This window comes from Tursiops truncatus, chromosome 3 (genome assembly GCF_011762595.2).
Source record: "Tursiops truncatus isolate mTurTru1 chromosome 3, mTurTru1.mat.Y, whole genome shotgun sequence".
Taxonomy (NCBI): domain Eukaryota; kingdom Metazoa; phylum Chordata; class Mammalia; order Artiodactyla; family Delphinidae; genus Tursiops; species Tursiops truncatus.
Genome location: NC_047036.1, coordinates 40315283 through 40339365, shown reverse-complemented (window position 1 = coordinate 40339365; position 24083 = coordinate 40315283). Strand labels below are relative to the sequence as shown.

At 39.9% G+C, this 24083-nt stretch overlaps 1 protein-coding gene and 1 long non-coding RNA gene across 3 annotated transcripts in view; one reads left to right on the top strand and one right to left on the bottom strand.

Moving 5' to 3' along the window:
• Nucleotides 1-205: 205 nt before the first annotated feature.
• The window catches only part of ITGA2 (integrin subunit alpha 2), a 102971-nt gene continuing 79093 nt past the window's right edge, over nucleotides 206-24083 (bottom strand). Inside the window, exons 18-30 of the mRNA XM_033852854.2 lie at nucleotides 22884-22994; nucleotides 22210-22292; nucleotides 20200-20341; nucleotides 18797-18889; nucleotides 17741-17817; nucleotides 17571-17654; nucleotides 14213-14315; nucleotides 12622-12732; nucleotides 11565-11669; nucleotides 9388-9501; nucleotides 4580-4669; nucleotides 1765-1881; nucleotides 206-1308 (exon numbers count right to left, since the gene is read on the bottom strand). Coding sequence (XP_033708745.1) covers nucleotides 1228-1308; nucleotides 1765-1881; nucleotides 4580-4669; nucleotides 9388-9501; nucleotides 11565-11669; nucleotides 12622-12732; nucleotides 14213-14315; nucleotides 17571-17654; nucleotides 17741-17817; nucleotides 18797-18889; nucleotides 20200-20341; nucleotides 22210-22292; nucleotides 22884-22994 — 1311 coding nt within the window. The 3' untranslated portion in view covers nucleotides 206-1227. The remainder of the gene's footprint in view (nucleotides 1309-1764; nucleotides 1882-4579; nucleotides 4670-9387; nucleotides 9502-11564; nucleotides 11670-12621; nucleotides 12733-14212; nucleotides 14316-17570; nucleotides 17655-17740; nucleotides 17818-18796; nucleotides 18890-20199; nucleotides 20342-22209; nucleotides 22293-22883; nucleotides 22995-24083) is intronic.
• LOC117311577 (uncharacterized) lies at nucleotides 12724-20204 on the top strand. 2 transcript variants are annotated; one of them, XR_004525774.2, is made up of 3 exons: nucleotides 12724-14829; nucleotides 16687-16852; nucleotides 17649-20204. It is a non-coding gene; the product is annotated as an uncharacterized lncRNA (long non-coding RNA). The 2 variants fall into 2 exon arrangements; XR_004525773.2 differs by having other exon boundaries at nucleotides 12724-15096.

Below are 24083 nucleotides of genomic sequence, written 5' to 3'. Positions count from 1 at the left end.
AAGTGTAAGTTCTCCAGAAACAGACAAGCACAGCAGGTGCACATGCTGATTTGGTGGTTTCTAATGTCTCCTTGTAACTTCTTGCAAATTCCTGAGATGTTTATACTTTGCCTTGTTTACCCTGCCTGAAATCTCAACAATTAGAAATTCACTTGGGCTTTTCTTGCATATTTAGCAATAAATGAAAATAGCTCCCTGAAATTCACGCAAGTGTGGAAGTGAAACAGATGACTTCCTTCTCACACCTGGAGAAGAGCAGCTGCCCTGGGAGTGGGAGATTTGGACAAGGAGGGTGGAAAACTCCGGACTCCTGGAGAGGAAGGCGGGCAGCAGCAGGCATCGAGAATATGGGGGCATCAGGAGGTGGGAGGGGTTCATTGTGGAAGGAGGAAGGATTCCAAAGAAATTACTCATCTTTCAAAAATTCACAAGGTCCCCCCGCAGCCCGTCAGGGTCAGCCAGTTAGTTATGCATCCTAAAGGAGAAAAATTTCCTCCTTCTTCCAGGCGGGGCCTCCAGCAGACAAGATTCTACCATAAATGATGTTACAGAGTTTAAACCAAGGTTTGTGCTTTGGCCTCTAAGTCCTTTAGGCCCCTAACCCTCCCCCAGTGAAATGGAGATTTCCTCTGCAGGAGGCCCCTACCAGTCATCAAGCATGTTTTGATAAGTACATCATCTCAAGAAAGGGACTCTAAGGAAGCAGCTGTGGGCTGACAACAGCAAATTTTACCTAGTGTATCAACAAAATTATCACTGAAAATATCCTCTGTGGCAACTTTGGATAAGCAGCATTAAGTTGAAGACCTGTGGGGGTTTTTTTGCCCATCAGCATCAATATATCCAAGCTAATTATATACCTATACCGAGTACTTCCACTTCTGTTGTTTAAAAACAATCATTTTAAATGACTGGGCTTTTCCCCAAAAAATATTCTGAGAAAGGTTATATTCTTCTTTAAGAGTTCTCCTGTTAGGAAGCATTTCATGTAAACTCTGGACCAGCCAACGTAAAGATCACTTTCCCCCCAACATAAAATAGTCTTTTACCCTTTATACTCCTGCCCTCCCAAATCCCTCACAGTTTCTTTCCAAACTGACCTGCAGTTCTAGTTTACCTATTACATTATTAAGTTACACTGGGATTTTTAAGAAACCCATTCATGCGAATAGTAAACCCTGGCTGTGATGCTGCCCCTTCCCACTGCAGTGGGAACTGCTGGGTGATTCAGCTGTTGAGTTCTGTGGTCTCATCAATTTCATCTGGATTTTTGGTCATTTTTTCATATTTTCTTTTGAAGAATCCAAGCTGTAAGATGATGATGTAAAAACATTACCACTTCTGGCTTATTTTGAATGGACCCAGACTCTCCCCTCCTTGCACCTCTGGGAATCATGGGGAGCTGGATAGGTCAGTGTGCAGAGTATTGACCTGGCATCAGCCCTTCAGTGAGGAGATTAATACCCAGAGTTGAAATGAATTGCATAAAGTTAAATTTTTCAGGGTCTGCTTACTTGCAGGTGAACAAAACATTCAGTGTCTGGATGAAAGAAGGTTGGAGAAAAGGGACCAAGACCAAGGAGATAAAATCCTTACTGATTGTTTTCAAGAACATGAGTGAGAATTTGCAAATAAACTTGCATTTCCTTTTTTCTTATGATAGACGAGGAGGTACCATATAAAACAGGTTTGCTCTGTGATAAGGAAATTCAAGACAGAGGTCTTCAGGACCCCTGTATCTTTTAAATATGAAACATTTCTTACCTTCCATAAAACTGCAACCAGAGCTAATAACAAAAGGATTCCAGCAATTGCACTTCCTACTATAACTCCGGTTGGTACTTCAGCTTTCTCGTGGGGTTTCATTATGGTAATGGGAATCTGTAAGTGTATATACAAAACAATTGCGTTAATTTTAGCACTGAAAAAAAGTGAGATGGTCAAATCCTCTAATTTTATAAGTGACGGTCTGGAAAGGGGATGTGACTTCCTCACGATCACATTCCTCAGTTAAATATTGTACAGTACAATCTCGAGAGAAAATGCTCCTGCAAATACAGGCAAGGCATGCAAGTCTTCCCATTTCCTTCCTTTAACTGCACTGCATCAGTATTTAGTGGATATGTCATCTCTGACAGTCTCAGATACTTTAATCACTTATGAAACTTGGAACTTTAGTTTCTGGCATCCAGCCTCATCATCAAGTGAAAGCATTTGGAACCCAGTCTTGGGGAGGCGAGTCAAAAAATTAGCAACACAAATCCCTTGTGATTAAACAGTAACAACAACAACTACTTTGAATTGGGCTCCTAAAATGTTGATTTACTTGATATGGATTGTTAACAAGTAGAGGTAATGTCTCAGGGCTCAAGGTGACCTTTTCAGTGATAAATTGCCCTTGAGGTTACACATGATTCTTAACGTCCACTTCCTGGCAGTCTTTGTGGCTTTGTAATAGCACGGCTGCCGTAAGAGTTCTAACAATAAAACTGTATATTCTTTTTTTGTTGTTTTAATTGGGGAAAGAATCACAACCATTTTTAAAGAGTTAATTTTGGAGCCAAACAAGGGGAGAAAACCTAATTTATTTACTTGATTTAACACTGAATTACAGTGGCAGATAAGCTGCTTTTCACCACAGAATTTATGAGTTGGGCTAAACTTGAGTCTGGCCTTTTGGTGACTATATTTCTTCTCATTTGGATTTTTAAGAGCTAAACTAAGGCTTTATAAATTTAGGAATAAAATAACTAGACTCATGTAGTTCACTGCTTAGTGGCAGTCATATCCTTACTTCTCTCTATTCTAGAACTTCCTAATCCAGGCTCCATGGATCTTTAGGGAACTATGAGTACATGATTTTTGTATCGGCTTTTTAAGTGGGCTTGGAATTCAAATAAATTTAAGAATCACTTGTCTACCTATAGGGATAGGTCAATTTATTATTTGGATTCCAAAATATAATTTTAAAATTTATTTAATTTATTTGGATTCAAAAAATATTTTTATAGACACAAGTAATAGTTGGCCTCGGGCTTCCCTGGTGGTGCAGTGGTTGAGAGTCTGCCTGCCGATGCAGGGGACACGGGTTTGTGCCCCAGTCCAGGAAGATCCCACATGCCGCGGAGCGGCTGGGCCCGTGAGTCATGGCCGCTGAGCCTGCGCGTCCGGAGCCTGTGCTCCGCAACGGGAGAGGCCACAACAGTGAGAGGCCCACATAGCGCAAAAAAAAAAAAAAAAAAAAAAAAAATAGTTGGCCTCTATTACTTATCAATATTGCTCAGAGAAAACCATGAAAAGAAAAATCTCCCAAAAGGTTCACTGAAATTGTTAACTTGAATTTTTAATTAATGCATTTATTTAATACTGCTTTCTAAAAAAACCCAGATTTCAGCAGAGGTCCAGGTATTGTCTGAACACTACATTTTTCTGAAATGAACTTTTAAAATATCTATAGTACTTCCCCCCTCCCGAGGCTTAGTTCATAGCACTCTGAATTTGAAGGCCACGTTTCCTTTGGCTCCGTTTCTGATTTTCCGCACCCCAGCCTCTGAAGAGAAGGTGCGGGCCTTCGCTGATAGTCCTAAACCAGAAGCAGAGCAGCGTCCTCTGTGTGGCATCATTTTTGCTGGGGCAATAGCGGGACAGCAGGGCTGTGAGCTCCACTCTCAGGCATCGAGAGAGGTCCAGAGTTCACAAGGCCATTGGCTTTTTAGCCAAGTCCATAGACTGCAGCAGTGGACTAGTGGCCTGGGGCCAGCTGCCAAGCTGTCCTCGGGGCGGAGTCTTGAACCGGCTTCCAATTCCTAACAAAAGCGTTGGGAGGAAGATGCCCAGGGCTCTGCCAGCAGATTAGCTGAGCATGGAAATCCTGCTATATCTAAATATGGCATATTCTAACCAGAGTTCCAGTGCAAAGGAAGGTTGTCCCGTGCCAGCTCTTGGAACAGTGAGCCTTTGTTTTCTGTGAACGTACATTTCTTTGCCAAACGCTTTTTTTTTTTTAAATCAAGAGAAGCATTTATAGTTTTCTAGACTGAAGATCTAATGAATGAATGGATGTTTCACAGTGTCAGTGTCTAGTTTTAAGGAGTACTGCTAAAAACAAGAAAAAGCCCTCTAATAAATGCCTTATTTATTAAGCACACTTAAGCACTTTCAAAAATGCTCTAAAATACTATGTATGATTCAAAGGAGCATAACTTAGATTTCATGGCCGAGGATGTAAACTGCTTTGTATAAGCATGAGCAGAAAGGAGGAGCCATGGTGCTGGTTGACGCCTGGAGCAGGGAGGAGGGAGCCACAGCAAGATGGGGCCCCTTGTGCCTCCTGTCAGATCATCACTTCTGATCCAGCTTTGCCAGCGTGGGCACAAGGGGGAGGGCAAGTACACCAGGGGCCTTTTTTGAGTAGCAGACACCCTTATCAAAAACTCAGCATGATAAACATTAGCCTTTCAGAGTTTCAGTAAGATACTTCTATATACATGTAGATGCGAACGTGACCGTTGTAAATGGTCAGAAATGGAATGCCCGTCAGAGACTCCAGCGCCCACAGGCAGGGATGTGATGCACTCACCGTGACGGTGTTTTCTTCGATCGCATATATCTGAGGGTTATAGGTGTCGATTTCTGCTGCTGCCGTCAGCTGTACTGTCTGAAAAGTCGACTGGAACATAAGAAGAATAAAGAGTATATTTTATCCTAGCAGAAGTTAATGTATAAAACTTGGCATGTTCCTTATTTATGTTCTTGTGGAAAGTGACAAGAGCAAATGCCAACTCTGAAGACTCAAGCATCTGCGTGTGCTTAAATCGCCGATATGCTGGGACCCCATGTGGGAACTTAAACCGTGCGGGTGACTGGGCCCTGCCGTAGCAAATTAAACGAAGTCTCTTCTTTTCCAATTTGGATTCATTTCCTTTTCTTCTCTGATTGCTGTGGCTAAAACTTCCAAAACTACGTTGAATAACAGTGGTGAGAGTGGGCAACCTTGTCTTGTTCCTGATCTTAGTGGAAATGGTTTCAGTTTTTCACCACTGAGGATGATGTTGGCTGTGGGTTTGTCATATATGGCCTTTATTATGTTGAGGAAAGTTCCCTCTGTGTCTACTTTCTGCAGGGTTTTTATCATAAGTAGGTGTTGAATTTTGTCAAAAGCTTTCTGGCCTAACCCTAAATGTAAGGCCAGAAACTATCAAACTCTTAGAGGAAAACATAGGCAGAACAATCTATGACATAAATCACAGCAAGATTCTTTTTGACCCACCTCCTAGAGAAATGGAAATAAAAAGCAAAATAAACAAATGGGACCTAATGAAACTTAAAAGCTTTTGCACAGCAAAGGAAACCATAAACAGGACCAAAAGACAACCCTAGAATGGGAGAGAAAATATTTGCAAATGAAGCAACCGACAAAGGATTAATCTCCAAAATTTACAAGCAGCTCATGCAGCTCAATAACAAAAAAAACAAACAACCCAATCCAAAAATGGCCAGAAGACCTAAATAGACATTTCTCCAAAGAAGATATACAGATTGCCAACAGACACATGAAAGGATGCTCAACATCACTAACGTTAGAGAAATGCAAATCAAAACTACAATGAGATATCATCTCACACCGGTCAGAATGGCCATCATCAAAAAATCTAGAAACAATAAATGCTGGAGAGGGTGTGGAGAAAAGGGAACACTCTTGCACTGCTGGTGGGAATGTCAATTGGTACAGCCACTATGGAGAACAGTATAGAGGTTCCTTAAAAAACTACAAATAGAACTACCATATGACCCAGCAATCCCACTACTGGGCATATACCCTGAGAAAACCATAATTCAAAAAGAGTCATGTACCAAAATGTTCATTGCAGCTCTATTTACAATAGCTAGGAGATGGAAGCAACCTAAGTGTCCATCATCGGATGAATGGATAAAGAAGATGTGGCACATATATACAATGGAATATTACTCAGTCATAAAAAGGAATGAAATTGAGTTATTTGTAGTGAGGTGGATGGACCTAGAGTCTGTCATACAGAGGGAAGTAAGTGAGAAAGAGAAAGACAAATACTGTATGCTAACACATATATATGGAATCTAAGAAAAAAATGTCATGAAGAACCTAGGAGTAAGACGGGAATAAAGAGACAGACCTACTAGAGAATGGACTTGAAGATAAGCGGGGGGGGGGGAAGCGTAAGCGGTGACAAAGCAAGAGAGTGGCATGGACATATATACACCACCAAACGTAAAATAGATAGCTAGTGGGAAGCAGCTGCATAGCAAAGGGAGATCAGCTCAGTGCTTTGTGACCATCTAGAGGGGTGGGATAGGGAGGGTGGGAGGGAGGGAGACGCAAGAGGGAAGAGATATGGGAACATATGTATATGTATAACTGATTCACTTTGTTATAAAGCAGAAACTAACACACCATTATAAAGCAATTATACTCCAATAAAGATGTTTAAAAAAAAAAAGTCTCTGGGGGGTGGGGTTTAGATACCAGCTGGTTAAAGCGTCTCTCCCAGTAACTCTAACTTGTAAACAGGGGTGAAAAACAAGGGTTTAGAAACGAAGTTTTTAATTGGGAAAGATCATAGTTTAGGTTTTTAAAAACAATGAAGTTTGTGACATGAGAGAAAATTGAAAACTTGGTGTTTTTAAATATTTACCTGAATCACAAAACAATGTGAAATCAGATTCAAAAGGAAGAGAATTTCTCTTCTGGGTACACATGTGTAAAATAATACTGTTTAAAGGCCATGCATGTCAGTGGCAGACATCCTAAACCTTGTGTCCGTGCTAGATAACATGAGTAATAATTTCAGCTTTCCTAATCTAAGCATTTTTATAAAAAATACTGGATTGGGGGCAGGCATATAGGAAGGACATACATTTTATGCTGATGTTATTAGTAACCTCCAAAAATGAAATAATTTTACATGCATTCCTGAATCTAGTTACAGAAAAATAATCTTTTTTTCAGTGGATACATTACTGATGTGTATATTGTTTTCTCTGTAATCAAGTATTGGGACTGACACTACTTCGAGATGGAATACAATGCCCAGATCTGAGAACTGCCTTCACATGATCTGGCTACTAGGATTTAGTTTTTGTGGTTACTAGGGCACATAATTCAATACACTCCATGAGGTAATTTGCTAAACTATATCTAGGAGCCAGAAAGAGAAAATGCATATCCAAAAAGTGAGCAATTTATTTCCTTTCCACTGGCTCAGTCTCTGATTAGCCTTAATTTTCTCAAGATGGAAGATTGCAGTAGAAGTTAACCCTGATCACTGGTGTCTCAAACATACATTATTTGGGGAACATTAGGAGTATTGATGATGGTTTAAATTTAAAAAGGAGTAACAGTTAAGTGAATGTTCTTACTTAATAGTCCCTGCAGACTAGAGATGAAAGAATTTCCTTACAACACTGATATATCTGCCCTCCTAAGTCTGGCCCTTTGCACGGGTACGCAGTATCCTGCAGGGTTAACAAGTAACGGTAGGGGTACCATGCACACCCAGGAGATTGAAGTCACACACCTGCTGGCATTCAACAAGCCTTTTCCTTACAAAGGGCAACCAACAATGCCACTGATTTGGAAGCCTGAGCCATCACTTTGTGATGAAATTACTTGAAATGTTGACTTGCACTGCCTCAGAAAAAGGGCAAAAGGTAGTATATTCATGGGCTCTAATACAGGAAGTATGATTCGTATTTCAGACTGGATCTCCTAGATGGTCTGAGAACATCCACTGTTGAAATGCTTCAAAACAAGGTGGGGATAAACATTTGACCTTTCATGAAGGAGGAAGATGTGTAGGACATGATATGCAATAACTCTCATGGGTGTTTTTCAGCTTAACTATCATAATAACCATGTTGAAAAAGCATAAATAATACACTTCTTCAGAATTTTGCTTCCAGAAATGAAACTGCTGCTTCTGAAAACCTTGGGGAAGGTACTATAAAAAGTCTTACAGTTAAAATGATGTAGCTTTAAACAAACTCAAGAAAAACCAGATGCTTTTTACAGAGCCGGGGTGATTGCCTTTTGATTTGCAACAGTGAGTTTTCCTTCCCAGCTGGCAAAGGTTACTATGAAAACATTTGTTCCTCAAATCCAAGGAGCCAAGATCCAATGGGTAAAACTGAGCGCCAAACTGCAGCAGCTGGGATGATGGTATAACTGCCTGCTTTGCAGTCTTACAGGACTTAGAGGCATCCTGAAGGCTTGAAAGCAAATGCAACTAACAAGAAAACCAAATAAAGGCAAACAAGGAGAAAACCCAACTCCTCACTCCTCCACTTCTCTAGATTTTCACCTGCCTTTCACAATTCCTCTTTCTATTGTGTCTTTATCGAAGAATATTGCTTATATTTTGGTTCCGGGGCCAAGTTCGGAGGGAGCCAAGTTCTCTGATGTGACATAGAACCCCATAGCAGGGAGGGGTTTGTTGGAGAGATCATGAAGTGGTTAGAAAATAGGGAATAGGGTACGGTTGGTAAGTACCTTGAAGACTGATTTATGCGTTTAAAAAAAATTCACTGTGAGCCACAAGGCCCCCTGGAGGTTTCAAACTAATTTCTGTTTTGCTGCCTCGATCACAGCCAGTGTTAGTAAAATGAACAGCTCGCCGCTTATGTAGTCAGACTTAAGGAGCTCTGTCCATCCTTACTCTTCCCGTGCCAGACTGACATTCTGGCTACCGAAATCTCTGCTGAAAGCAGGTATCACTACTGCCAAGTCACACCTGCCAATTGGAAAAACACTCTGACATTGTTCTGGCACATTCCTCAAACTTGTGAGACTGAAATGACTTAAAAAAAACTGTAAGCACACTGGGGCTTTCACCAGAGAAGGGATTAAAAACAGGAGAGCAGAGTGGTTACACCTGGCTCTAATAGAGGACGATGGATTCTCAGGTTAGATTCATCTACCAGGTAGTTTGAGATCAATCAACAGTCACCTGGGAGCACAGGGAATGGAGGCGCTTTGATCTGGGTGTGGTGGAGACCATAAGTCAGAAAAGTCAAGAGCAGGGGGAGGAAGACAGAGCAGGTGGCCCACTGCACCCCAGGCAGCTGAGGGGATCCTGACACCATTTCCAGAGATTCTGCTCTAGTAGGTTGGCATGGAGTCTAAGAAGCAGATGCTTTACCAGCAGCCCAGGTGATTCTGAGGCACAGCCAGGTTGGGCAAGCTTTGGAAAGGGATGGAAGCACACTGCCTTCCAAGGTAAGACTGCTCTGGGTCACTGGGCACGGCTGACATTAGTCAGAATGCTGATTTTGTCAGAGGGTGCGACCTTATTGACAGTGAAGGCTTATGTTTCAATGCTATCAATGAGCCGAATAAACAAAGCTGATACTTACTACTGCGAAAGTCCCGTTCCAGATTCTGGTAGACACATTAAGGAAGTATTCTCCTTTCACCTGAAGGTCTTTCAGCCAGCAGGTGATGTTACTACATGAAGCGGTTCTGCAGTTCTTTCAGGTTGGAGTCAAGGGTAAAAGAAGAGAGAGTTAGTACAAGCTTTAAAAAATAAACACCAAAATTTTACAAAGACAGATACAACCCAGTACTGGGAAGGAGCTAAGGAAATGAGCAATCTCATGAACTATTAGTAGTAGTTACAACCCTTCTTCTGGAGATTTTAGCACTTTGCCTCCAAATGTAAAAAGTGCATGTCCTTTGCCCCTGCCGCTGCCCATCTGTGTGGAAGGCCTCAGGAGATAATAAGTGTGTGCAGAAGAGTACAGCAGGCCTGTTTATTGAACTACTGTTTATCAGAGTTAAAGAGAAACAACAACCCTCGCCAAGACTGTTAATCAACTATAGTGTAAGATTAAAAAAAAACTCCAAAGACTAAACAATCCGTGTTTATCAACAGTGTACTAGTTAAGTAAATTACTGAGTATACATACACAAAATGTAGTACAATTTAGTCAGTAACCTCATGATACAGGTGCATTCCTTGAATTTTAAAAAAGTTGTCAGTAAAAGAATCAGTGGTTGCCAAGAGTTAGGGGGGAAGGAGGGATGAATAGGTGGAGCACAGAGGAGCTTCTGGGCAGTGAACTGTTCTGCACCCCGTAATTGTGGATCCATGTCATCATACGTCCATCCAAACCGATAGAACACGCATCAAGGGTAGCCTAATGTAAACCATGGACTTTGGGTAATTATGATGCGTCAGTGTAGGTTCATCAATTGAAACAAATGTACCACTCTGGGTGGGGGGGGGGGGGGGGGTTCATAGTGTAGGAGGCTGTGGGTAAGTGGGGCAAGAGGTATATGGGAAATTTCTGTAATTTAAACTCAATTTTGCTGTGAACCTAAAATTGCTCTAAAAATAAAGCCTATTAAAAGATCTGTGACATATCGGCCAATGAAAAAAGGTAGCTTGGTCCATTTATGTAACAGTGCACATGTGCTTATACGTAGGTTAATGATTAGAGAGGTAAGGAAGAATGTTCATTAAATGTTAAGTGGCCAGCTGTTAGATTTCTGGAGAACTTTAGTTTTTTCTTTGTTTTTCGTCTTATGTTTCCTCTATACTGTTCACAGAAGTTGCCTTTTTTACAAAATCAAAACATTTTCATACCCTGAGATGAGTTTCTCCTGAGCATTTTTACATACCTCTGTTCAGATTTAGACCACATTTACACTGTAATTACACTATAGTTACTTAAATAAGAAACTGTTCATTCTGTTTTCCCATCCTTCATGAAATAAAATAATTGCAATAAAAGAAAAACAGGAGAATTTCAATGTTGTTCATAGGGGAGAACTGAGGTTGGTTTAGGTTTTACTGTTTACTAAATGTTTGCTTATTTGAATACTTCATATGTGCCAAGCACCATGCTAGATGCTAGACAAGTGTCTTTCCCAAAAATGTGGCATAACTCTCGAGCAGGAGATGAGAAAATATTGAAAACAGAGAAAGGTGGTCAGAGAGTCAAATTTAACAGCTCAATAAAAGACGTCAGTGATTATGTGGAGGAGGTGAGGAGGGCTTCACCTCCCACACATGCCCAGCTCCCGCTCAGCTCTTTGCAACGTTTCCACTGTGCACGACACAAAACCAGTTTGACATGGAGTCCTGTTAATATCATGAAATTTGGAACATGTATTTTATAATAATGGCATAAATAATAATTCCAATAACCTAAATTTCAGCATTTTTTTTTTTTTTTTTTTTGCCATACGCGGGCCTCTTACTGCTGTGGCCTCTACCCCTGCAGAGCACAGGCTCCGGACGCGCAGGCTCAGCGGCCATGGCCCACGGGCCCAGCTGCTCCGCGGCATGTGGGATCTTCCCGGACTGCGGCACGAACCCGTGTCCCCTGCATCGGCAGGCGGACTCCCAACCACTGCGCCACCCGGGAAGCCCATCAGCCTGTATTTTCTTGATTCACACAGATCATCAAAGGCAAAATAGGAAAGTTCTACCACCTGAGGTGGCAGGAAAAAAGAAGTGCCTCAATTTCCAGGTAAAACAAACAATGAATCACTAAAGGAAGTTTTCACCCCATTAACCTGTCCTCACCAGTTCTTTTACATGACGGAAATTTTCACTCTTGAAAGATACAGAAGAAGATGTCTGTCCTATTTTCAGTGGATTTATTTCGGCTTTGCAACTGATGTCACCAGCCTACAAAGAAGGACATCAAATCAGTCTTAGGAAGCAAGATGGTTTATGATGTTATTTTTCACTCGTTAGGAAATCCTATTGTCACATGTTGGGGCAGGGGAGGGGCTCCCAGGATTCTCTGCACTGTGCTGACCCGGCCACACCTGTTCATCACTAATGTAAACCCTGAAGTATTCAGATCCTCCTGGCGTGACTCGATGGCATGGCGCTGATTCTTGCAGCCCACATGTGATGACACAAATTTGTAATAACAGTTGTCTGTGAGTGATTTATTTAATTCAGCGTTTTTTCCTGTGGAACAGTTTAGGATTTTGCTTTCCTGTAGTCACCTATAAACAGCGCAGAAGTAACACTGCTGTAGCATTAGCTAAGTGCTACACTACGGCTGAGCCACTGTCAGGGGTTTGGCTACAGCATCCCTGTAGCCGGAGGGCTTTTAGAGAAAGAAAAACACGGGTCCTAGAGCCTTAGCCCTGGAGATTCTGATTTAATTGCCTGGGGTAGGTCTGGGCATCACGTATTTAAAAAGCAACCCAGGTGATTAAATGAGCAACCAGGGTTGGCAACTACCAGTTGAAAGTCCAGGCTGGCAGCTTGAAGACCAGCTACTGACTGCAGCTGTGTAGACCAACTACTCTCCCACTATGGGTTCAACCTCTCACTTCCCAGCCAACTAACTTCTCTATAAACAGGGCTCTGACAAAGTCAGATGTTCAGCTGGTCAGGAGGTTTTAATAATTTCTGCCATCTGTACATCCCTAGACTCAGACATTTCTTATAACAATATCCTGCTTCTAATATGAAATTAACTGCTTGTTTCCTAGCACCCAGGGTGCATAGGGGTTATCTTTTCAGTTTCTTGTCTGTATGATGCAGACATGACCACCCCCACTTCATGGAACATTTCCGTATGGAAGGTACACGTTCTTATAGGCAGTTTGGCTGCACGTACCTGGTCCGTGTGCACCCCAGTCAGGTACATCAGCGGGTTCTTGCCTCTGGTGTATTGAGGGATACGGATGATTACAGATGCCATGCTGACTGGAACACTTCCTGTTGTTACCTATGTAGTAAGAACACTCTGATTGCCGCTACATCATACACACGTTGGAAGGAATGGGATCAATAACCCCAGTGTTGATGAAGGGCAGCTATTAAGTGGTAAGAGTGAGTCCATATGAAAGGGAGTCCTTACTTTATGGTCACTCTGGCTCACTGTGTTTTACCTCTTGGAATAATCTCAACATCTACAGTTTTAACTGGTAAATAATTTGTGACTCAGGAGATGATTAAAAACACCTACCATCTGTGGGTTTGGTCTGCTAGGGCATGAAGTCCCACTCTGCCCCTGACTAGCAGTGTGGCTTGGGCAAGGTACTTCACCTCTTTATGCTTCAGTTTTCTCATTTGTAAAATAAAGATAATTGGCATATCAGTAGGTATGCACAGATACAGCCTCTGTTCTCGCTGTTGGAAAGTCTGTCCTAATTGTCCAGGGCTCATGCACTACTGGTTGTTAAACATTTTAAAGAACACTCATAGGAATAATAATCCTATCAATCTCATAACTGATCTGGGAATTAAATGGGTTAACATACATAAAGCACTTCATACAAAGGCGGATACTTATTACATGTTCTCTGAATATTATATACTACTAATTGACTAAATGTTTCATTAAAGAAGTAGTTGCCAAATACCGTGTACATTTTATAAATTCCAGTATCTGGATCACAAATCAAGACTCCTTTAAGAACTTTTTAAATCACTGAATTATAGAGTTGCAACCATGTGACAGACTTATAGGAAATGTACAAAAATAAAGTGGTAATGACTAAGGGTGGTGGACGGATTCTTCCCTTTTTATTTTCCAAAGTTCATGCAATGTTATTATAAAATATCATTCTCTCATAAATTCATTTCTCTTTATATAACTGAAAACAAACTTTAAATTTGTACTTTGTACTTTACTAATAGCCAATAGAAACTGATTTTAAAATATTTTTATATACTACTTAGCATAACTGTACGAAATAAATATTTGTATACAAATGGTGAGCTTCTCAAATAGAAGTGGTTTCCAAGGATAAATTGGCATACTGATTATATTTCAGAGACTTTTGTCCATAGTAATATTATTATATTACTGCTCTGTTGATTAATGTGCAACATTTGCTTTCAAAATACATCAATTATCTCTTACCCAGGACACATAACTATGTACAAAGCCCACCTGTTTACTTATCAATGGTCTACCTTAGTAGTTCTCAAAGTATGGCACCCGGACCAGAAGCATCAGCGTCACCTGGGAACTTGTTAGAACTGCACATTGTTAGGTCCACCCCAGACCTTTTGAATCAGAAACACTGGAGATGGAGCCCAGTGACATGTGTTTTAACAAGACTCCAGGTGATTCTAATGCGTGCTCAAGTTTGAGAACCACTGGTATATTTCAACTTCTTTTTACTTTCTTCTTCTCCTCCTGCCCTCATTTTTTTACCCCCTTTCTCTTGATTTTCCATTCTTATGTCAGATTTACCAACCTTAATGAAGAAGATGAATTTTGGACCAATATCTTCAAAACTGTTCACAATAGAAGGAATATTCCCATCCGAGGAGACTTCATAAAAATTTATGTTGGTAGATCTGTTGGATGATGTTTGTAAAGCCGAACATTTTAGTTATGCTATTGTTCTTGAAGTTTAATATTTCTTTTATCTAAATATCTTCTAGCTTATTTTACAAGTGAAAGAGTTTACATTTAGGTACAAAACGTTAAATGAAAACAAATGCTTATTATGGACTTATGATCCAGTTATACATTTCTAAGGCTAAAACAAGTTCCTTTCAAAACATATCCCTTAATGATCACTCTGCTGAGATTCTTTGTGTTATATGTGTATCAGTTGTAAAGTTTCTAAAATAAGTACAAATGTATTAAGAATTTGTAGTGAAACTCTTCTCAAGATATTATATCTTGACAGGTATGTCAAGATATATTGACAGGTGTGTTAATATAGTGGACACTTGGTCCTTATTGATTGGATGAATGGATTTATAAGGCAGAGGATTTTCCACTTGGTATGATGGCTGAAATACCATGATAAGATATCGGGCATTAGCTCCTACACTACTCATCACTGGACGCCTGTGAAACGGGGTATACATTTTATTTATTATTCCTTCTCCCTGTCTTCCCTAGTTCCAAACCAGCTCTGACACTTTGGTCTGAATTGGGGTTGGTCAGTCTGTTTCCACCACTGACCATAGAGACCATCTCTAAGGTGGCTGACCCAGGAGTTTTATTAGACTAGGCCTAGAGGCACTGGCCTAATTGGACTTCTTTGCTTGGGGCTGCTGAGTAGGGTTTGCAAGTGAAGTGATGACCAGGCCAGAGGGAACCCCACAGGACCACTCAGACTGGAAGGTAACTGAATACCATTCCCTCTCTTCACTCATTTCTGGGAATCTGAGGATGGATTTCAACTAGGGTAGCTTCATTGAGGGGTGGAGGGTAGATAGCAGGGATGGGAGTCTGAGAAGCAATATTTATTCCCAACAGAATTTATCCTAACTACAGGATGTTGATTCTATTTCCTTAAAAAAAAAAAAAATTGGACTGGATATTTTCTGAGATAGAGTTGTTTGGTTTCTTTACTGAAAATCTTGCCTTTTTCTTTTTTTATGCCTTAGAATTTTTTCCCAAATTCTCAAAAGGAAAATATGCCATAGGGACTTAAATAGATGTAGTATTTGTCAAGGTTATGCCTATGAGAGGAAACAATGATTTGTCAGCCTTACATGGAAAATGGGAAAATGGACTAGGATTTAAAACAGAAAGCCTGACCCCAATAAAAATTAATTACAATAAAAGAAAATAAAACAGAAAGTCTGGCTGTGTGTCCATGAATTATTCCCTTTGCCTTCCAGAAGATCTTTGTGTGAGCCCCTAAGTATGGCCAGTTTTTAAATTGATTAATATGCTCTGTTTTTGCATTTTAAAGAGATCCAGTATTTTTCCATGTTACTTAAGTGCTCCTTCAGTTACTTAAATATTGATCAATATATTTATATTAGCAGTTAGCTATACTAGGCGGATCTTGTTTTAGAAGTAATTCTACTGTCATCTATTTCCATCCATCATATTTGCACAAAATAATTACACACTTAGACAGTATCAAAGTGATTCCTAAGGGATATACTCAATAATTGGGTAGGACTTGTTTTCAAAAAAAGTAAACTCTGTGTGTGTGTGTGTGTGTGTGTGTGTGTGTAGGATGCATATATCCTGGTAGATAAATAAACCCTGTATCTGGAAGGTATTCTGAAAACAGTCAAGTTAGTCATCTACAAAATGACCAGAGGAGATGCGGAGGGATGACTTCACTTTTCATTGTGTACGTTTCTGTCATGTTTGGATTTTCTATCCATGTACATTTAATATCTTTTTTTACAAAAGACATTAAGAGAAATTACCTGAGAGGCAGGATTAGGAGCCACTTTAGCTTTAGTCTTTATAATTCTCCATACTTTTTTTAACTGCATGATATAATTAAAAGAATATGAGAATGTCTGAGAATCCAATTTACCATCACAAAAAATACATAGCTAAGATGTTAGTAAAAGTGAAGTCCCACTTCAGTATTTTATTTATTTCATCTTAAAATATCTGAAAAAATTGGCCATGGTGGGAGAATGGAATTAGAAAAAGGCTCTATTAACAAAAAGCATTTAGGATAAGAAAGAAGCATTGAAGGTAGGAAGAAAAAGAATCAGGTAGTGTGGTGCTATCAATCTCTTTGGCTGCATCTGTTTTCAGTTACTTATTTTAGCAGCTGAGGGCCCTTTGAAATCTGCAGTTACTGAATAATTTTTCAGGGATGGATGACTTGGGCTATACTTCGTTTCTGCTTTTGCTGTTTGCAACTCACTCGATAAGGAAGCATTCTTTTCATCTTCGCTCATGTGTCTCTAGCTCTAGACATAATGACATATTTTCCTTTTTGTTTTTGCTCAGGGATCTGTTGGATGATCTACATATTCCATGCTGTAGGGGCTGGAGTGATGTTAGAGAAATCTGCGGTCACTGGACACTTTGAAGTGTGGCTCCTTGGGGATACGCTGCTGCGTGTTTTCCAGGGGTCACTGATCTGTGCTGCGAAGCTGCCTCAGTGTTTCAGCAGGTAGAGAACTCTGGTTCCCAGGCTCGGAAATGGGTGTCCCCTGCAGCCTGTGTACCTGCATAGCTGTGCCCCAATGTGTCTGTGCCCATGAACCCACTTCCCTTCTCGAAGGTGATCCTATAGCACCTGTGGTGTCTATACGTTATTCACCTCTCAAGACACAGGTCTCTGAACAATTCAAGATAACTGGTATCAACTAGTACCATTTTGAAACATGCCTAATTTTCTCCTGGTTGGAAGAAACCCCTAGTCTGCTATGTCAGGAATTTTCCAACCAGAAACTAATTTTCTGTAACTAGATTCAGTATTTGTGTTTGGGGCTTCAACGTCCAGGAGTGGGGACATTGCTTGAGATCTCACGTGGACAGTAGGACACAGGCGTGGAGAAGGAAGTGGTGGCAGCTCCTCGGGGCCCTGCGAGTTCTGCTTTGACAGGTTGTCCGAGGGCCTGCGGGGGAGTTTCCCTTGGCATGTGACAGAGGATTATTCCTTTGTCTTTCTGGTGTTGCTCTTAGGCAATAAACCTAAAGGGTCCCTCAAGATTCCCCTAGGCACCAGTTTGTCCCTGGACTTCTGTTTTAGTTGACAAGGAGGAAATATTTTAATTCAAATTCCCCAGTTAAGAATGAGCATATAGAGGACTTGTTCAGTCATGAACCAAATATGTTAAGAGCCAGAGTGATGTCCATGTTCACAGGCTGCCCACTGTTTGACCTACCTTGTTATGTGAATTTCGGCATCATACAGCAGAGAGAGTTTGAAGTTGACTGAATTATCTGCCTTGTTTTCCTCGTAGCTTTCACTATTGAAAGGAACATGAGGAAATTACTGAAAGAGAAATATTAGAAAAGCCTCCCATCATTAATTCATGACTTCATCATGTTTTACCTTAAGGCTTGGAAACTGACAGAGGCCTGATTCTGAAGGTTTTGAAGATTGAAGTCGAAGTTAATAGTGAAAGTCACCTATACACAAAATGAAAATTCATCAATCTATGACGCTTTGTGCTCCGGGACCAACATGAAAAAAAAAAGTGGCCCATAAAAGTAAACTCACTCCCATTTGATTCTGAATTTTATAAACCTTAAGCTTTATAATTTGTAGAATATCTATGTATTTGTCCACCTTGCCTTACCTTCAGAATAGAACTGAATTCACCTGACATATATATACAACACATCACAGGCACTTACACTTATCTGAATTTGAAGGCTTTGTGCTGATGTAAAATTTGCTTACCAGGGGTTAAAAATGATATCCATGACTCTGTAAAGCACTTTGACCAGTGTTGGTCAATGTGTTCAGAAATAAAGAACTTTCTATATCGTATGTGCCTTTGGGAATGAACTGCACAGGGGAAAATCCCACTTTTATTAATAACTTAAAGAAAACATGCAGATATTTAAAAACTTCCTCTAAATATACAGGCAACATTGATAGTCAAATGGATAAAGAAGATGTGGTACATATATACAATGGAATATTACTCAGCCATAAAAAGGAATGAAATTGGGTCATTTGTAGAGATGTGGATGGACACAGAGACTGTCATACAGAGTGAAGTAAGTCAGAAAGAAAAACAAATATCGTATATTAACGCATATATGTGGAACCTAGAAAAATGGTACAGATGAACCGGTTTGCAGGGCAGAAACTGAGACACAGATGTAGAGAACAAACGTATGGACACCAAGGGGGGAAAGCGGCGGGGCAGTGGTGGTGGGATGAATTGGGAGATTGGGATGAACATATATATACTGATGTGTATAAAATCGGTAACTAATAAGAACCTGCTGTATAAAAAATATAAATTAAAAAAAGCACATGCAGGCAGTTATTTTGTGGTGCCTATCAAATGACGATACCTAATAAGGATGGTTCATTGGTTAACACCAATGGCAAGGAGGGGCCAGCATGGATTTAAAGATAAAATGCAAGGTGTACCTGTTGTTCCCTTTTTAAAGCAGGGTAGCCCACATTGCAGGTAACAGACTTCTGAGATGAAGCAATCTGGCATGTCACTTCTGTCCCATCAACCTGAATGAGACCAAGGAAACAATGATCAATTAGTATGCAATGTGTGTATGCGCACACACATACATGCTGAAGGATGTATAAACCACCTGGAAATTCCAGCAGAAAGGTTGGTTCACACCAAGACTTGAAAATTTTATATGAATTGTCCAAGTGGCTAACATACTATTTTTTTTTTTGAGGTACGCGGGCTTCTCACTGTTGTGGCCTTTCCCGTTGCGGAGCACAGGCTCCGGACGCGCAGGCTCAGCGGCCATGGCTCACGGGCCCAGCCGCTCCGCGGCATGTGGGATCTTCCCGGACCGGGGCACGAACCCGTGTCTCCTGCATCGGCAGGCGGACTCTCAACCACTGCGCCACCAGGGAAGCCCCTAACATACTATTTTTTATTGCTAAGCAGGACACCCAACAAGACAAAGGAGAGGTCAAATACTGGAATTTTACCCAGAAATAAATTATATTTCTTATATTTTAGAAGCACAAAATAACTTTAATCCAGTATTTAGAAATGCTGTCTTTAATGCATACTTTTCTCTCAGTATATTTTCAAAGTTGTAGTTTCAAGAGAAAGACAAATACAGTTTTTGTTTATACCTTAAATAATTTAAAGAATCATTTTAGTTTTCCTCAGGATTTTTTTCTCTTTAAAATAAGTTGTCATTTGGCACAAGAAATTTAAACACTTAAGTCAGAATAGGTTTAGAACACTAAATCTATTAAGTTCACATTGACTTTAAACTGGATGAAACTATTTTTTAATCCTTTCATCAAACAGTGAATTTGGAAAATCTCAGCTTTTTCCTTCTCTCCTTTTCACTGCTTGGTGGCAGAGGAGGGACCAGAGGGACATTCATGGGCAAGTGTGTTCCTGCTATAGCGATCAAGTCAACATGATTAACTGATCTCATTGGAATGCGGCATCTTGGCAGCAGCAAGACCTGTGGTTACTAAGCTCTGGCTGAGCTGTGGGACTCTAATTTCTCCGAGCAAGTGCAGCTCCCAGCATCTGTGCGGCACCGAGGAAGCCTCATCACACAGATGGCTTGAGGAGAGTTTATGGTAGAGTCTGGCTACTACTGCCAAGTGTCAGGGCAAAGGAAAACTGACCCCAGCTGTGAAGCAGAATTGGTCTAGATACACAGCCAGGATACGTTCCCAAGTGGTTAAACTAGTTGGGAGCCACAAGTCAGGACTGATCATGCTCAGGGTTAAGGTGTTTCTTCAGAAAACACAGAGGAGATTTGAGTATAAGGGAGACGGTAATTGACAACAAGTAGGAAACAGATCAGTTAACACAGGGTGCTTTCACATACCGGCATGGACCAGGAAGCAAAAAACAGATTTTCTGAAAAATCAACAACAATCCCACTGTTGTATGCACTTTCCTTTTTGTTTTTCAGTGTTACTGAAAATGTTAACCTTTTGTTTTGGTTGCTGACAATGAAGGGCTGTTGTCTGTTAAAAGTAAAAAGGAGAAAAAGAAAGTCATTACAGTTTTTTTTTAAAAAGCTAGTATTCAAATACTTTACTCATTAAAAAAAACTCTTTAGATTTACTATTTAGAAGACTGAGAAAATTGCTTAATCATAAATTATCTTCATAGTAAAATAATATTGACAATGAATGACTAAATGCTACTGGATTTTTTTTTTGTTGCTTTTAATTACATTGCAGAAAAAAGCACCATCCAAATACAAGTGGTTTTATATTTCTTAGTGTTTTACTTCTATATGGATGAGAGAAATTGAAATTTATGTTTTTATTTAATTTTTTTTATTGACGTATAGTTGATTTACAATATTATATTAGTTTCAGGTGTACAACATAGCAATTCAATCTTTTCAGAGATTATACTCCATTTAAAGTTATTACAAAATAATGGCTATATTTTGCTGTGCTGTACAATATATGCTTATTACTTATCTATTTTATACATGGTAGTTTGTATCGCTTAATCCCCTACCTCTGTCTTTCCCCTTCCTCCTTCCCTCTGCCCACTGGTAACCACTAGTTTATTATTTTTAACTGTGAGTCTATTTCTGTCTTGCTATATACGTTTGTTTTATTTTTTAGATTCTCTATATAAGTTAGAACATAAAGTATTTGTCTTTCTCTGACTTATTTCATGAAGCATAACATGCTCTAGGTCCATCTGTGTTTATTACAAGTGGCAGAATTTTATCCTTTCTACGGCTGAGTAATATTCCACGGGCCCAGCCGCTCCACGGTATGTGGGATCCTCCCGGACTGAGGCATGAACCCGTGTCCCCTGCATCGGCAGGCGGACTCTCAACCACTGCGCCACCAGGGAAGCCCCAGTTGTTTGGTTTTTTGAGTTGTATGAGTTGTTTATATAGTTTGGATATTAACCCCTTATTGGTCATATCATTTACAAATATTTTCTCCCATTCAGTGGGTTGTCTTTTTGTTTTGTCAGTGGTTTCCTTTGCTGTGCATAAGCCCTTAAATTTAATTAGATCCCATTTATTTATTTTTGCTTTTATTTCTTTTGTCTTAGGAGACAGAAAAAATACTGCTACAATTTATGTCAAAGAGTGTTCTGCCTATGTACTCTTCTACGAGTTTTATGGTTTCAGGTCCTTACTCCATTTTGTGTTTATTTTTGTATATGATGTGAGAAAATGTTCTAATTTTATTCTTTTACATGTAGCTGTCCAGCCTTCTCAGCACCACTTATTGAAGGGATTGTCTTTTCTCCATTGTATATTCTTGCCTGTGTCATAGACTAATTGATCATAAATACATGGGTTTATTTCAGGACTCTCTATTATGTTCCAATGATCTATATATGTGTTTTTGTGCCAGTACCATGCTCTTTTAATTACTGTAGCTTTGTAGCATAGTCTGAAGACACTTCTAACTTTGTTTTTTTCCTCAAGATTGCTTTGACAATTTGGGGTCTTCTGTGGTTCCATATAAATTTTAGAATTATTTGTTCTAGTTCTGTGAAAAATGTCATGGGCATTTTGATAGAGATTGCATTAAGTCTGTAGTTTGCTTTGGGCAGTATGGACATTTTAACAAAATTAATTCTTCCAATCCAAGAGCACAGGATATCTTTCCATTTCTTTGGATCATTTTCAGATTCCTTCATCAATGTTTTATAGTTTACAGAGTATAAGTCTTTCACCTCCTTGGTTAAGTTTATTCCTAGATACTTTGAAATTTAGATTTTAAAGGTTTTTAAGAGTTATAGATGTTTCTTTTATAGAAAAAAATCTCTATAAACATTCACCCAAATGAAGTAATCTAATGTGTCTTTTATTTCTACAGTTTTCACTGAACTTTAAAGGAAAACTTACTGAGCTGCTGGCAGCTGTTGAACATCTAGAACTAGATCAGAGATGCAAACTCCATCATCACCACAATCTTTATAGAAAGGGATCTACAAAAAAGGAAAAATAATCCCAGAAATTTACTCTTGAGTTAAGAAAGCAAATTGTGGAAGAACACATATAGTATTACTCCATTTACATAAAGTTCAAAACCATGCAGAACTAAACAATGTTTTAGGAATATATATATGTTTAGCAACATCAGAAAGAAAAGCATTGATAAATGCAAAATTCAAGATGATGATTTGCTTTAGGGGAACAAGATAAAAGTGGGTATGATGGGGTGGGGAGTGATACAGAGAATTTCAGAGGTATTGGTACCATTTTATTTTTTTTAAGTGGGTGGTGAGCACAAGGTGTTCACTTTATTGTTATTTATTTCTTCAACAAACATTTATTGAGCACCTGTGGTGGGCCAAACACTGCTCAAGGTGCTGGGAATAGAGCAGGGAACAAGGAAAACAAAAATCCCTGCCTTCATGGAAATTACATGCTGGTAAACTTTACATATAAGTAACTGTATTTCAATTAGAAAATTAACAACTTAAAGGCTATGTCCTAAGTATCCTTCAAACACTAAGGCAGTGACTGTGAAACTTTGTCAGCTAGTCTGAATTCCAAGAAGGGCAAACCACACTTACACTGAAGACCTTGACTGTCTCAGAGTAGGCTTCAAGGGCAGGGTTAGTGCCAGGGTTTTCCAGACTGATGTTCACACACAGATCCAGAGAGCTGACAACATCAGAGGGCTCCTAAACACACACATGCACAGAGTCAGTTGATTAGGGCACGGCAGCTTCAAAACAAGAAAACAACCACACATGTGTTCATGATTAAGGACGCAGTCTACTCTCAATCATGCAGAATAGCTCTGTTTTGAATTTTCAAGGGTCTTGCTTCTTCACTTCTGTTCTAAGTCTGCTCTTAGCCTCTCCACTTCTAAGAGACTTAAAAACCTGGGCTCAGTAAAAATTTGAAGCAATAATTCTTAGTTAAGCTCATCAGTAATCTCATTATTTATACACAAGTAATTATCAATATTTAGATGAGATGTCCAGTTTTAAATGCTCAGAAGACCCCTCTGTCATTACCAAGCTCTGGGGCTGTTGGCCATGTTCTTCCAATTCCTATTGCCAAGACTTATGGAGTCCTTAGGTGTCCTGACCAAATCTCTGGAAGAGAATATTAGGACCTACAAGGCAAAGAAGTGCCCAGGGTTGGCTGTCAGGAATGGACAAGGAGACTCCCTTCCTTAGAACCTAACTTTAGTCTACAAAACCAGATAAAGTGTTTCCCACACTTCAAACCAAGCTCCCCAGCTTCTGGCCTAGCTGACTGTTAGTGGCTGAACTGCTCTTTGCACATTGAAGATGATGCACGTATCACTCTACAGACATTAAAAGCAACACTGTCCAGCTACAAGTACAACATTTCCTCTTTGTCTTTAGTAAAAACAGTGGAGGATTTGCAGTGTTCCAGGAGGCCTGGACCGTTTCCGGTTTTTGAGGTTTCCTGTCTATTGAAAAATGAAAATAATGCTAAAACAGGGTTGCAAATGCCATCTAGCATTCTTCTTCAAGAAAGAACAATGTCTGTACAATGGTAAGCACTAAAAATGAAGTCTGCATTTTCCTAGAAGTGGTGTCTTTATTATCTCTTAGTTCATTCACAGGCAGGACTTACTCCTATCTTGAGCCCTTTTGGAGGGGCCTGACCACTACAATGGCTTCCTGACTACAAGGAAATGTGTCCTCGGCTGGCTGCAGGGTTGGCACATAGGATGGACTTTGGTATTGACAGCAAATGTGGTGTGTTACGTGGAACACCTGTGGTCTTAGCTG